Consider the following 14,055-nt stretch of genomic DNA (forward strand, 5'->3'; position numbering starts at 1 on the left):
ATTGATGACATAACCTTTAAAGGTATCTCTGCTGCTTTTGGTTCTTCTACCCAAGTTAGCTATAATGGAGAGTTTTTGTCAATACAAGAAGAAATGGAGCTCAGTGTAAGGGAGAAAAAGAGAGAGGCTAGAGATAGCACCTGTGGGGGAAACCTATCTCTCGCCTCTGGTCCTCCCCCGAGGGCTAAGCCCTGCTTTGTGCTTCTCAGAAATCAGTAGGGCATTGCAATTTTGAGCATTGCTTTGACTAATTGTCAAAAGTCAGTGGTGTTTTACAGCCCCCAAGATGCTCAAGCATCATGATCAGCTGCATGTCCTTAGCACTGCATCTGATTAATGTGTCAGATGAAGCAAAAATAAAAGCTGAGACCTTCTTTTGAGGAGTTTGTGGTGGGAGGCAGGCAGAACAGAGGAAGCAGCACGAGCTTGAAACAGGAACAAAGATGCCTGGAGCTGGTCTGGTTCAGAGGCTGTGGGGAGTGCATTGACCCCCTGTGGTCTTCAGGGGATGTCTGAGTGTGAAGAGGATGGGGCCAGATACACTCACCCACTGGTCACTCTGTGGGACACTGAAACTGGAGGATTTAAAGGGGGTGTTTGGAGTTCCCCTTCTGGGGCCTTAGCTCGGGGTCAGGAGGGAGGACAGTGTTCACAAGAAAGGTTTAGTGAACGCCCTGAACTTTCAGATCCAACAGCTGGGCTAAAGGTCTTTGTGGTGTGAGGTAGGAGAGCTGTTGTGAGCTGTGGTTTCACATTTAGCAGTGCCACCTTCAGCTGGATTAAAGCAGCTTTCACTCCAGGCTACTCCACTGCCCCTGCCAGCAGCCCAGCGTGGCTGGGAGGTGCATCCAGGCCATCTGCTAAACCCATCCCGTTTGCTCTGTGGTTGCACAGACAGCTGTGTCTGCTCTGGAAAGCAGCAGCCCAGGGTGGGAACCAAAGGGTGGGACTGCTTAAATTTTGGCACTGCCATCAAAGGAGCAGCCAGGCAACTGCAGCCCAGGGATTACCTACTCCAAATCTGGGAGCTGTTGGATGGGGCAGGCTGGGCTGGTGGAACACATATGCTGACTCTGAAAGATGTGGTCAAGAAGAGTACTTGGTAACCCAGCAGAAAATGGTTTTGGCAGGGCTCTCCTGACTTGGCTCAGCAGAGGATCAGCTGAGCACCAGAACCTGGCAAAGGCAGTGAGGACATTTATCCAAGAGCAAGAAATGACAGAGGAAGGACACCTCCTGTGACAGCAGGGCTAGGCCTGTCTCACCTTGAAATTCATGGTTCCCTTCCAACTCAGGATGTTCTTTGTTTCACGGTTGTATAATATTAAATTTATGGTTAGACCTGGAAGTGTGAAAACTTCCTCTTTCAGCAGAGAAAATCTAAATGGAATAAAAGAACATCAAACCGATACTGAAAACTAGTAGATCATTTGGGGGCTTTGGATCACAGTGAGGGATTTATTCATACAGGTTTTGGTTTTGTTCAGAGAAAACAAACCTTGATGGACCAGGCCTTTGGTGATTGGTTTATCACCTTTAGATGAGAGCTGCCAAATGTTAAAATACAGTCTGGGTACTGTGGAATGTTATGTAAAACCAGTAATTAAAATGTTAAAATGCTTTTTCTCATTTTAAATGTCAAGACCATAAGAACTTGTGTTGGAATAGTTTTTGGGAGCAGGTGTGTTCGGGTGTCATTTCTTCCCTCCCTCTTCCCGCTGTGGTGACACCTGACTGCAGATTTTATTTATAGCCAGGGTTTTCTCAGCATTGGGAAAGCACTTGGAATTATCAGCAGTTCAACCATTAAGAACAAACTAACTCCTGATTGCTTTATAGAAATCTCTTTTTTTTATGAGTCCAGCTCAGTCCATAGCACTGAGTGCCCAGATCATTCCCCTGGGCTACTTGAGACATTTCTCTCCTAACTGGCCTCTGAAATTAATCTCCTGATATTTGTGCTGTTATGAAAATAGTTCTGCCTGCACCAAGTTAGTGAAACAGGAATCTCGGAGAAAAATCCAAAATGGGTTGGGTGTGTGGAAGGAAAGGGACTGGCTAGAGTTGCTTATGATAAATTTAAAAAGGTAAGGGTAGGAAAGAAAATTCTTTGGGAAGAATGATGCTACATTTCAAGTTACAATCAAAGGTGATAATTTCCTCCTGCTAAAGATGAAATATTCTTTTTTAAATATACTCAAATTATTGATTTTAAAACAACTAAAGTGAGCTGCAAAATGATTGTTTGGGTGATAACCACTTATTTTTCTAATGGGCAAAATTGCTGTCAAGGGATGGAACACATCAGAATAAAACCTACTCTGTCACTGCAGGATTTCTGTCACGGGCAGGTGATGTGGCCCCCATTAAGTGCCCTTCAAGTAAAAATTGCTGAACCCGGAAAATCCTGTAAACAAGTTTGTCAGGAAAGCCAGCTCATCTGTGAGCCTTCCTTCTTCCAGCATCTTAACAAGGACAAAGCTCTGCTTAGGTAAGTACTGGGAAGCACAGGCACGTTGTTTGGTCTCTTTTTATTGCACCGGCCTTCGCCACAAAGGAGGTTTGGTGCAGGAGATGTGTGAGAAGGGCAGGTGGGGAGAGGAGCGCTGTTTGGCTGCAGCAGCTGGGAGGGTGCTGGCAGTGCTTTTGGCAGTGCGTGGCAGTGGGGACTGTTCCAGGCAGGGTGTGTTTGCAGGGAGGAGTACAGCACCAAAGCAAAAATTCACTTCTCTACCTTTCCCCCTCTGTCTCCTGTGTGTTTAAAAATAGCTTTTATAAAGTCTTGCTTTGGGTTTTTTTTGATCTACCTCTTTGGTCACACTTAACACCCCCACTGAACTCTGTATTCACTGGCAATTAGCAATGACTCTTCCTGCAAACCTTTTGTCACCATTGTCCAGGGTAAAGAATTGGAAACCCCTGAACATTAGAGCTCTCAGTGCTGATGTGTAAAGTTCACCAGCTATGCAATAAAGAAATGAATGTTGCTTTCAGGTGCTGTCTCTTTGGGAATATGTCTGTATTCCTTTCAGAATGAAAACAAAGCACTCAAAGCCAGGCTCCCACGAATGGCTGCTCGGGAATCTGCTTTCCAGGTTTTCCATCCCCACTTTTTGCTAAATTCAATTTGTATTTTGTTTGAAAAGTTATCATTTCCAGTGGAGTTCAGAAGCAGCTCATATAAAAACCTGGTCAGGCTTCTTTTCTAAGCTGTCTAGACAAAATCATAGTTCTGTGGGGAAAAAAAAAAATCTGTTAAATACTGAGAGCTACCAATGTTTCCAGAATAAGTGAAAAACAAGGCTCTGCTGGAATTGCTACCCTCATGCTTAAGCTTTGTGGTCAGAAAATGGCATTTAATTTCATTTTCCAGCTTGCTTGGTGCTGGCAGGTTCCTGGGAGTGACAGACCCTGCTCTGCCCAGCTCCCACTGTAGTCCAGCAGCATTCCCAATGCCTCATCCCTCATCCTCACAGTCCAACTCACCCCCCTGGAGCTGCTCAGGGCTGCATGGCACAGTGTGCCTTCCCCGGGAGAAAACCCTGCTGAAATTAGAGAGAATTACCTCCTGATTTTAGATTCTCTGGGTTTGTCTTACTAAAAATCCACGGTGTATTTAAATATTAACTTTTGGGAAATAGTCAAAAGCATTTTTATCCTTTTTAACTTCTTTGATTAATCTTTAGGAAAGAGCGAAGCTGAAAAGGCTGCACTGCCCTCTGCAGAGAGAATCTGCACAGGAGAAAAGAAAGTCATGTTCTGGAAAGCTGCAATTGTAACTGTGCTTGATCTAGGATATAATACAGCATTTTCTTTTCTTTTTAGCGAGGAAGGATGAAAACTGTACCAAACCCCTGTAAACTCCAGCATAATTTAGATCACGTGCTTTGCTTTTCAGGCATAACATCGAATGTCTCACCATGGAGTCTGCAAACGATATCCTGGTCCCTTCTTTTGATGCAAGGAGGAAGCACTGTGTTTTCCAAGGCGACCTGCTACTGTTCAGCTGTGCTGGATCCCACCCCACCCACAGAAGGATCTGCCCCTGCAGAGACTATATCAAGGGGCAGGTTGCTCTTTGCAAAGACTGCCTATAGCAGCAGCAGGGCTGCTTTGAGTTGGGGACAAAATGTAAGTAGTTTGGAGAGGAGCTACTTATTACTTCCTGCACTTTTGTCCAGGTTTTGTGGCTGCAGGCAGAGCTATCATTGCTGGGCAGAATTGTCTTCTGAGAGAGGAGGGATTCAAAATAGACAGCTGACTGATCTGACGTTTGCAGTGTAACTCTTGAGATTCCCTTCACCTGTTTGCGAAGAGAAACGAGTTTCATGTTCGACAGTGAGTTGAAGATGATGGCGCAGAATAGTTTGTAGAAAATTTCCAGACCCATCAGATTTCTGGTTTTGTTGTTTGGGTGAAGTGTTTTCTATTTTTTTAATGAGTTAGGATATCCTCCATCATGATTAGCTAAAGTAATCCAGTAATTCATTCCAGTAGGAAATTTTAAAAAGTGTGCTTGAGGGAGGGGGTTGTGGGGAGGGAGGACTAACATTTTATTCTAGGTGCACTGGTTTGGGTACAGCTTCAGCTTGAATGGCTACAAAGTGGTTTACTTCACAAAATCTTGGAATCACAAGAGAGGTCTGTACCCTGTCATTGGGTTATTTGGGCCCAGTTCTGGGGTTTTTTGGGGGGGTTTTTTGGTTTTTTGGTTGTTTTTTTTTTTTTTTAATTGAATCTTTGTATACAACAAGGTATTGTCTGCATCACAGCTGCTGCATCAGAGCAGTCTAAACAGAGTGTCACGAATGAGCACACAGGCAGTTGACAGCATGTGACACATCTTGGTGACTGGACAACTGCAAGGGCTGTGGCATTCTTCAGTGTGGAAAAGCTGCAAAAACATACTGCCATTTTTGGAATGGACTCATCACAGTTTACTGGTCCCATTTAGAGAGCAATCCTCGGAATTCGCCCATGCTTCTGTTGTAGTCTGTCTCCTAGAAATACTGTGTGAAGCAAAAAGTATTCAGCATCCTTGGAGCAATATTATCGTTAGAACCTCATTTTGCTGCGGCTTCCAGTAGTTAAAAGTGTTGCTGAATGACATAGAAAGGTTAAGCTAAGCTAACTATAATTATTGTATGGTAGAAATGTAAAATGTCTTCATAACTAGCTCGATTTTTAAAGAGAAATTTTTTCTGAAGAACGAGTAAGAGGAAACAAAGTACAGCGAAGAAAAGCGTTGATCAGTCTCGTGGGTTCCTTGATTGATTTTCTAGTTTTAGGGGCTTGTTTGTTTCCTTTTTCTTTTTTGTTGGTTTTTTTGTTGTTGTTGTTTTAAGCAAGCACACCAATTACAAATTTAGGGAAGAAAACCCACAATTCCAGAGTTCAGAATTCAAATCAAACTTCATTTTTTTAGAGCAGCGAGTTAACTGTTCTTAACTGCCTTCTTTTTATAGAGGTAATTTTTGTTATTTTCAGCAGAAGGTGACATGCTTGACAGCACCATTTGTAGTCAGGAAATTATGTGCTAAGATTAGTGAGAAACAAATCTGCAGTGTCTGCAGGTTTGCAATTTGGACATGCTCTCACTATGCTGGAAAAAAGCTCCAATTAAGACAAACATTTTTTTCATAAAGATTAACCAGCATCACCAGGTAATCATGAAAAGCATAGATACTTTACATGTTCCTTTCTTGGATATATCTGGTTGGTTTAGATTGTTCTTCTAAGTGGCATTCATTATCTGTGTGGGAATATTGATGGGTCTAGTGACCTACCAAAGACCAAGCAAGGCAGATGCTATTTCACCTTGGATAAATCCTCCAGACCAATACACATTTAAAGTTTCAATTTAAAAGCAATGAATGAGCCTTTTCAAGTCTCTGGTTTCCTGCCTCAGCACTCCTGACAGTGTTATCCTGTAACACTCCATAACATCCCTCTGGACTGCACAGGAGCCTAATTCTGGGAGATTGTTGAGTATCCAAAAAGGGTCTGTGGGAGCTGTTGAACAGCAGGGCCACCAGGATCTGGGTTTGATGGCGGGAAAATCTGCTGCATTTTAGAGTAATTTTCCAGAAACAGAACAGCTGGGTTCTTTAATGGGAGGCAAACTTTTTGTATGAAAAGAAAACAAATGCAAACCAGTATGGAAATCCTTCCTGTTGCCATAGCTCAGCATTTGCTTCAGTCAGCACAAATATAGACTGAAAAAGTTTGCAGTAGTTTTACTACCCTGGCAAAGCCAGGGGTGGATGATTGGAAATGGGTCTGAGCAGGCACAACAGTGAATTCTGTATTTATACAAAATACCCCCTGCATACCTGTGCATATCTGTGCAACGAGAAAATCCTGAGCATCAAAGTGTACGTACTCCCCGCTGGTGCCGAAAGTAAAGGCAACAGCAGGGCTTGTCTTTGCCAGTTCAACCTGAGGTTCTTCAGGCAGGAATTTGGTTTGGACTGAGATACCACAGAATTATGTCCGAAACGACGATTTGTGCGTGTGCACCTGAAGAATGCGAAACGTGGGTTTTGCTGTAGTGTAATTCTTTGCTGTAAATACATATTTGCTTGTTCCCCCCTTGCTGTACGGCCCCCATGACATCCTGCATTTGATTTTGCCTCGAAACCTTTAAAAGACGGGAGGGGTTTGGTATTTGTTATTATAAGATTTTCTGGTCTAGTGCTTTGCTCAATGCTAAGTTTGCCTTTACCACAGCAGGGAGAGTTTATTCGGAGCTCTGTTTTTTCATGCTGTAGCACTGTTTCTAGTCTGCTGAACTGAATTACTGCTTTCTGGCAAAAATGAAACAGCAGCACCGATGCCGCTTGCGTTTCAGCCAGGGACACAAGAGAGGCTTCAGAGTCGCTTGTCTCTGATCCTATTTCCACTGAAACCCATAGAGAAGACTCATTAATCGTAGAGGAAAAAGAATCAAGACCTACAGCTTCAGTCTAAATGTCTGTAAGAGGAGACTATGACGTGAGAACTGTAAGCGCATAAACGTTGCAAGCTTTGCTCCCCCAGCTCCGGTCAGCACTCCCATCCACAGCGTGTCCCTTCGTGCAGTGACAGACAAGTGAATCCTGCTGCAGATGAGCACTCAGGCAAATCCAGGTGGGACTGTCTAAAAGTCTGAATTATTTACAAAAATCTGTAACATGTATCCACATTTCAGGATGGCGGGCAGTCTTCTGTCCAGGTTCCATAGGTGTTTTCTTTCCTAATTCAAGAAGAAAGGTGTAGCCCAATTCTTACACTTAACCAAGGACATCAGAGATGGGACTGTGCTGCTGTTTTCAGTCTGAGAGTAAAGCTTGCAGCTTCCTTTGCTCAGAAGCCAGGTTTTTGCATGACTGCATTTGAATATATTGATCTGTGATTGATGGGCAAAACAATGTCAAAAGTTGAATACAAAACCATTTTACAAGCTTTTAAACATATCTCTCATATCAAGACATTCTTTGTTTTAAAATTTTGTATTTTTGTATGTGACCTAGTTTTTTTTCAAAAATCTTGTTCCTACGGGATTAGAAAACTTGAGAGAAGCATTTACATATTTATTAAAATTAACATAAAAGGCTTGCCTTTGAAAGGTAAAGTTGGTAAATACACACTGTTTAAAAATGCCAATAAAAACCTCATTTATTTCATATATGCAAGTTGATTTGCACATGTATAAATAGAGTTGCTTTTTGCATTTTTTGCTTAGTTTCTACGTTTCTTTTTGTAAGTTATAGTTGCAGCAGTGTGTTTGCTTGTTTATATCAGATTATGTTTCTACGAATATTTAATGTTTATGTGCCTTTTTTTTACTTTCTTTGGGGTTTGGATGTGTGTTTGGAATATGGACACTGTCTGAACAAGTATAATGGAACACTAATTCCAGGTAAATAGTGCTGATGAATCTGCAGCTTAGTGGTGTGAATTTTGAATATTTTCAAGTAGTGGAGACATCCATCCTAAAACTGTTAAGGGTTAATAAGATAAAAGATACTAAAATAATTCTTACAAAACGTTGCTTCTGCAAGCAGAATGCAATTTATGAGTATCTGGGATTTGGCGTGAGAGCTCCTGCTGGGACGGGATGTGTGTTCAGTGACCAGGGAGCAAAGGAAAGCCATTAACGTTCCCCAAGGAGACGATGCTAACAGCAAACCTCCAGAAACAGCCAGAGCTGATTTGATGAGCAGGAAAATTGAAAATCCACATTGAAGTCTGTGAGGTGTGGGTTTTTTCAGATAAAGATGGCTCTGCATGGATGTGCAGGGCTTGATTCCTGATGCTAGCAGAGAGCAGAGTCCTTTTATCATACCTGAATTTACAGCTCTCAGGGGGGAGGGAATTCTGCCTATTCAGCTTATTGCAGATGTCTTTTCTTTTTAATGCTACTACTTTTCTGCAACAGTATTTTGCAAAATAGCTGCTGATCAGGTTTCAGTTGGAATGGGGCTGTAGCCAGAGCCAGGACTCTGGGCCTTCCCAGCTCCTCTCTGCTCCCAGCTACTCGTGCCAGCTTTTGCAACTTGCTGACTGCCAAGGTTCAGACTTGTTGAAGGTTTCTGTTGATATCATCAGCCCCAGTCAGGTGGTGAGCTGATGTCTCCTCACTTAGTCATGTTGTTCTCCCGTCCTCTCAAATCCGAGTCAACATCCCCAGTTTGTCCTTGGCATGAAGACATGCCCTCCCCTCTCAGGAACGAGTGGCCCATCTAAATTGCAAAGGTGATTTATGAGTTTTTGTAGCACTTTTCACATAAACAAAACCCAGATTGCTTTCTCAGGTATGCTCACAGTGCATTTCAGGACCAGATTTTGCTAGTAAAATAAATTAAATGGGATGAATCAGGCTGGATACAATCTCATCCAAGTCTAATTAACTTTGTGACTCCCACTGCTTCAGTGATAGCACAACTCCTCCATTAACATTTCTTAAAATTAAAAAAGCAGCCTTCCCTTTTTAATAAAGATAAAGCACTGTATCTTACACGATAAAGGCCAAACACTTGCAGAGTGTATTACACACATATCAGCAGCCAGTTTTGCTCGCTTTCACAGCATATCAGCTCTGGCTAAGTTGATGTTACTGATTATTAAAGTATCAGTTTAGTTTATCAGTGAAGTGTCAGTTGAAAATTTGGTTAAATCACCATTCAGTCTGCAGCTGGGAGTCAGAGGAATGGCCTGTTTGTTGTTTGATTATTTTTAAAGAGACCAGGAGTTACTGGTTTCCAATTTCAGTCTTTTTTCCAGGGGTGCTAACGTTTGGCATGGCTGTTTCTTTGTGGTGTTTGCCCTACAGCTGCTATGCCTTCAGCTTCTGACTTGGGATCTCTTTCCATTTGTGGTTCTCCTTTGGTCCCATCATTTTAGGGATCACTGTAAAGTCCAGGAGAACAATGCACTGACAGATGTATGTTTTCATTCGGGCTGAAAAGCCCAGGGACAGATACAATTTCATTGAGATTTGCTTTAATAATATTGCTGTAAAAGTAACATCAAAACATACTGTTTTATGAGCAGTGACTTTAAATCTCATCTTCTTTTTAAGCAGCTCTATAGGTTGGGGTTTTTTTTTAATTAGTTTGTAATTTCCAAATATTATATTTAAATGGAATGTGTAAACAGCAACTCCATGTATCAAGTGTAAAATGTTTACTGTAGGAATGTGTTGAAAATACCAGAGGCTGAACCCCAGAGTGCCTCAGATGTGCAGCATCGTTCATGTTCTTCCTTCCAGGGGAATGCAACCAAGTGCAGCCGTTGCTGATGTGCCTTGCACATTGGGACTCACCCAGTTTTGTAGGAGTAATCCTTTGCATATCCGTAAATTATGAACGTACCGTGGTATGTCTTAATTCAGCAGACCTCTCTCAGCACCACCGAGCCACCTGTTTATTAAATGGGATATAAAACCAGATCCCCAAAGTTTCGATAGAATCAGTAATAACTCCACCTCCAACACACAGAAACCGCTTTAAAAAAATATTACTTGTATTCAGGTGAGTGAAACCCTTCTCTCTGCTGGCAAGATCAGTGCAGGTGCCGTATATTTAGGTGAGCTGTGCATGGGACCAGAATTTGTCAGCTGGTGGAAGGGCTGGCAGGACTGGAGGGCTGAGGACCCGCTGTCCCCACATTTCACAGCCACCAAAAATGCGCGGCTGCTGCTTGCACAGGAGAACACACCTGTCTGAGCTGAGCTGGCACTGCAAATATCAGTGCCTGGGTCCTGCAGGAGCCCCCAGAATCCTTGGCTTTAAGGAGAGCATGTAAATAACGCCCTGGCATTTCCTGGAGCCATCCAGGCTATCAGCAAAGCGCATGCAACGCAGCCTGGCTCCGAGTCCAGCAGCTGCTGAGTAGTCTGAAGTATCAAATAGGTACACCATAAATCAAGTTAAATTGCTGTCTGAGGGCAGTTAATTTTAATAGGGTTATACCCAGAACTAATTTGTTATGTTCATTAACAGGTCTGTTTCAGTACAGTGACAGTGAAAACCATTTTTAAGGAGTCATGGGTTTATTTGGGTTTTTTGCGAGGAATGCAGCAGAGGAGGAGGAAATGGCAGTTTTTACCAAAGGAAAAATGAGTAAGTTTTATGAGGAAAGGTACCCTGAAGATTCTAAGAAAAAGAAAAATATAAAGGAAGCTAATTTGGGCTTGGGAAAGTTGATCCCCCTGAGCTTGCTGTGGGAAGATCCTCTGGAGGGCAGTTTTTGGGCAGGTTTTCGGGTTCTGATCTGCATCAGAGGAGTCTCTCTCTCCATGGCTGAAGGGGGTCAGTGTCTGAATAAGCCCTGTAGCACTGTAAATTAACAAAAAATCCCTACTGAAACGACTGAAAGTAAAATACTGCTTTTTGCAGACAGTAATTTGGAGTCAATGAGAGTTTTTAAATGCACACGAGAACTTCAGGGTCAGGCTGGTACTGTGGGGTGCTTGGTTTGAATTCTCCCCTAACAGGTTGATCCTTTGTTTTATTTCAATGGTTGTGTTCCACTATATTCCGTTCAAGCAGTTGGATTCAAACAGAACAGAACGCAGTGGTTCAGATACTGCCAAGTCACTGGAGTTCAATAGGATGGGATTTGTTTTTTTAATTTTTTTTTTCTTTTTTAGAACAGTAAATGTCTGTACTTTAATGGCATAGAAAAATGCTTTGTTTTCACTGTTGTAGAAAAAAACTAGGGAGAATTTATTTTTCAATAAACTTTTTTCTTGTGTGATTTGGATTTATGATTGCTTTGTGCTTAAATGGGAACTCCATGAACTGCCTTTTATCCCAAATGGCATTTGTGTGGCTTCTCTTCCAACTCTGCAGCTGGGCATTTCTGTTGCTGCTGGAAAAAGGGATGAAGCCTGAAGCTTTGGCCCACACACCTGCGTTGCTTCAGCATCACTCCCGGGCTCAGGTGAGGTTCCAGCAGCTGGTGAGGAGAATGCAGGAGAATGTGCAGGAGAAAAAAGAATAGTAAAAAACCCAAGTGCCCAACCAAAAAACCCCAAATGAAGACCAGCTCTTCATCTGTTTAGATGTCCATTTGTAGCATAGTTGCTATAGACTTTAAAAGAAAAAATACACTGGAGAGAAGCAACTGCTCACTTTTTTTCCAGCATTACCTTAGGTTCTAAGTTTGTTCTATGCTTTGGTTTTGGTGGTGTTTTTTTGTTTGTTTGTTTGTTTGTTGTTGTTGTTGTTTTGGAGGGTTTTTTTTGTTTTGTTTTTTTTTTTATGTGGCCACACATAGCTGAATAATGCAGAATCAGAAGTACAGAAGTCAGTAAGTATCAGCTTGAGATCCTCTGTATTGTCCCTGTCCAATTAATGACACACACTGGTAAGCAATAGCATAAATAAAAATGTCAAATTGAAATGCCTGCAGGTTGGGAGAGGGTTTGTGACTTGGGTTTGGATATCCAGTTCTCCAGTGTATTCACTGGCCATAGTAAGGGAGTTCAGTGCATTGTGGCTACAGATGGTGGTTTTCTGCTGTGTGGTGCTGCTGCAAGAGCCTTTTATGGCTGTTTCAGTGAGGTGAAGTATGTGAATATCCTTCACCAGCCGCCCCTTTTTATGGATATTTTCTTGGCGTACTTCACCTTGGATGAAAACAGGAGAAAATGTTGTTGTTCCTGTGTTGCTATTCAACATACCACAATTCCCAAATGTTTCCTACCATGAAAATGAATTAGTGGAGGACACTGCTCATTCAGTCTCTTGTTCTGGTTATTTTTGGAAATGTTTTCCTTCCTGTTTCATTCCCCTAATTATTGTTCAGCTTTGACATTCTAAAGAGACATCTGTAAAATGGTGAGCAGCTAGAGTCAGATGTGGGCTCTGTTGCAGTCACATAACGGAAAAAAAAAAAATCCATGAAAATTGGAATTTGGAATAAAAAATACATACGCCATGCAGCTGTACTGGAAAAATCATTGAGGGGAGCTTAAATACTGAACACTTCAACTCTCACACACTTAGACTGGGTTTAGTCAAACTCCAGCTGGTGGAGAGTCCACAGATGGAAACGTTTTGCTGGGACTCTGTGCTGCTCTCAACACACTTCCCCTCAGTGTGCAAGTGCTGGAGAGCTGCAGCACCCACTTTGCTGCCTCACACTCCTCTCTATTTGTGTTTACGCTCAGGACTTGCACACTGTATTTCACTGATCATGGGCGTTGCATTTATTTAAAATCCAGGTAATGATCTTTGTTGCCATAAACCCATCTGGATACTGTTTGCACCAAACAAACAGACTCCAGCTGTTCAGTCTCACTGTGTGTCCTGCTCTGTGGGGCCTTGGCTCAGGGGTCTTTGCTCCATCAGTGCCTCAGAGAAGCATTGCCTGGCTAAAGGCATCATCTGCCTCCTGCACCTCTGTGAGGAGGGAAACTTCCAAGCAAACCAGTGCTGGGGAAAACTGCTGAGGCAGTAATAACAACCTCTAAAGAAAACAAACTGGGGTGTAAGCTTTGGTGGCTCAGCAGGTAACAGCTGGTGCTTGCCATGTAAGTAATGGGCACAGCAGATCTTGACAGAGAAGCTGCCAAATCACTGGAGACCTCCCTTGGCTTTCATTTCCTCCCCACTTCCCTAGGAGTCTGGAATTTATGGGATCAGCCCAAGGCTGTGCTGCAGGCATGGATTTTGTTTCACTGGAGGTTGGCGTTGCTGATCAATTGGCCATTTAAAATAGGTGTTGCCTTTATTCCACTCCTTGCTCTGTGGTGAGGTGACAGGTGGCAATAATCCTCTCTGACAGGTCCAGAAGGGTTCTGGGTTTGGTGACAGCAGTGTTAGCTGACAAAATGGGGTGTGTCCTCATTACTCGCCAAACTAGCTTAGACCAAAATGCCCTTTCAGCCCCCCTGCTGCTGAATGTTGGTGCTGGTGTCAGTCCTGGTGGGACCTGCATGCTGAGCTCCTCCTCCTCTGCTCCCACAGCTCGAGGTGAGTGGGCTGGAGGCTGCTGGAGCAGCCGTGTTTGCCACAGTGGGCAGCCGGTCCCACTGAGCAGGGGAAATTCAGCAACCGTTCGGTGCTGCCTCCAATCCTGATCCTGTGGCTGCAGGGAAAACAGCAGCTCCCAAACGTGGGGGGAACAGGGGAGGGAAATATCCCTGGCTTGTCTCTGACTCGCTTTAACTGTGCTCTCCCACGCTGTGTAACCTGGCCCCACGTGCCAGGCCACAGGGATGTGTTTTTGTGGTGCTGGTCCTGGCCAAGCACAGCCAGAGGGGCAGCGATGGGCTCTGTCACAGCACCCCCCAGCACGGACCGGGAATGGTGAGAAATGGCAGGTGCTGCGAGCACAGCAAAACACCTCCCTGTGTGCAAACCCCAGGTGAGTCATCTACACGAGCCTGTGCACCCCCCCAGGATAAATCTGGTCGAGTAACTTCAGCACTTCTTTAGCTCTTTGCCCGGGAAAAATGCATTGTAAGGTTGGGAACAAACATTCCTGCTTATATGTATTATTGAGGCTTAAGAGATGGACTGGTTGGCCTTGGGATGGATGAGCTTTAAAGGTCCCTTACAACCC

General features: G+C 43.4%; 1 protein-coding gene across 1 annotated transcript in view; it reads left to right on the top strand.

The window, feature by feature from the left end:
* The window catches only part of MGAT5 (alpha-1,6-mannosylglycoprotein 6-beta-N-acetylglucosaminyltransferase), a 116,283-nt gene extending 111,579 nt beyond the window's left edge, over positions 1-4,704 (top strand). Inside the window, exons 16-17 of the mRNA XM_027893110.1 lie at positions 2,334-2,491; positions 3,899-4,704. Of these exons, the coding sequence (XP_027748911.1) occupies positions 2,334-2,491; positions 3,899-4,097 (357 nt within the window). The 3' untranslated portion in view covers positions 4,098-4,704. The remainder of the gene's footprint in view (positions 1-2,333; positions 2,492-3,898) is intronic.
* The last annotated feature ends 9,351 nt before the right edge of the window (positions 4,705-14,055 follow it).

The sequence above is a fragment of the Empidonax traillii genome, unplaced genomic scaffold, assembly GCF_003031625.1.
Source record: "Empidonax traillii isolate 1590-97213 ecotype Southwest subspecies unplaced genomic scaffold, ASM303162v1 scaffold381:size621868, whole genome shotgun sequence".
NCBI lineage: Eukaryota > Metazoa > Chordata > Aves > Passeriformes > Tyrannidae > Empidonax > Empidonax traillii.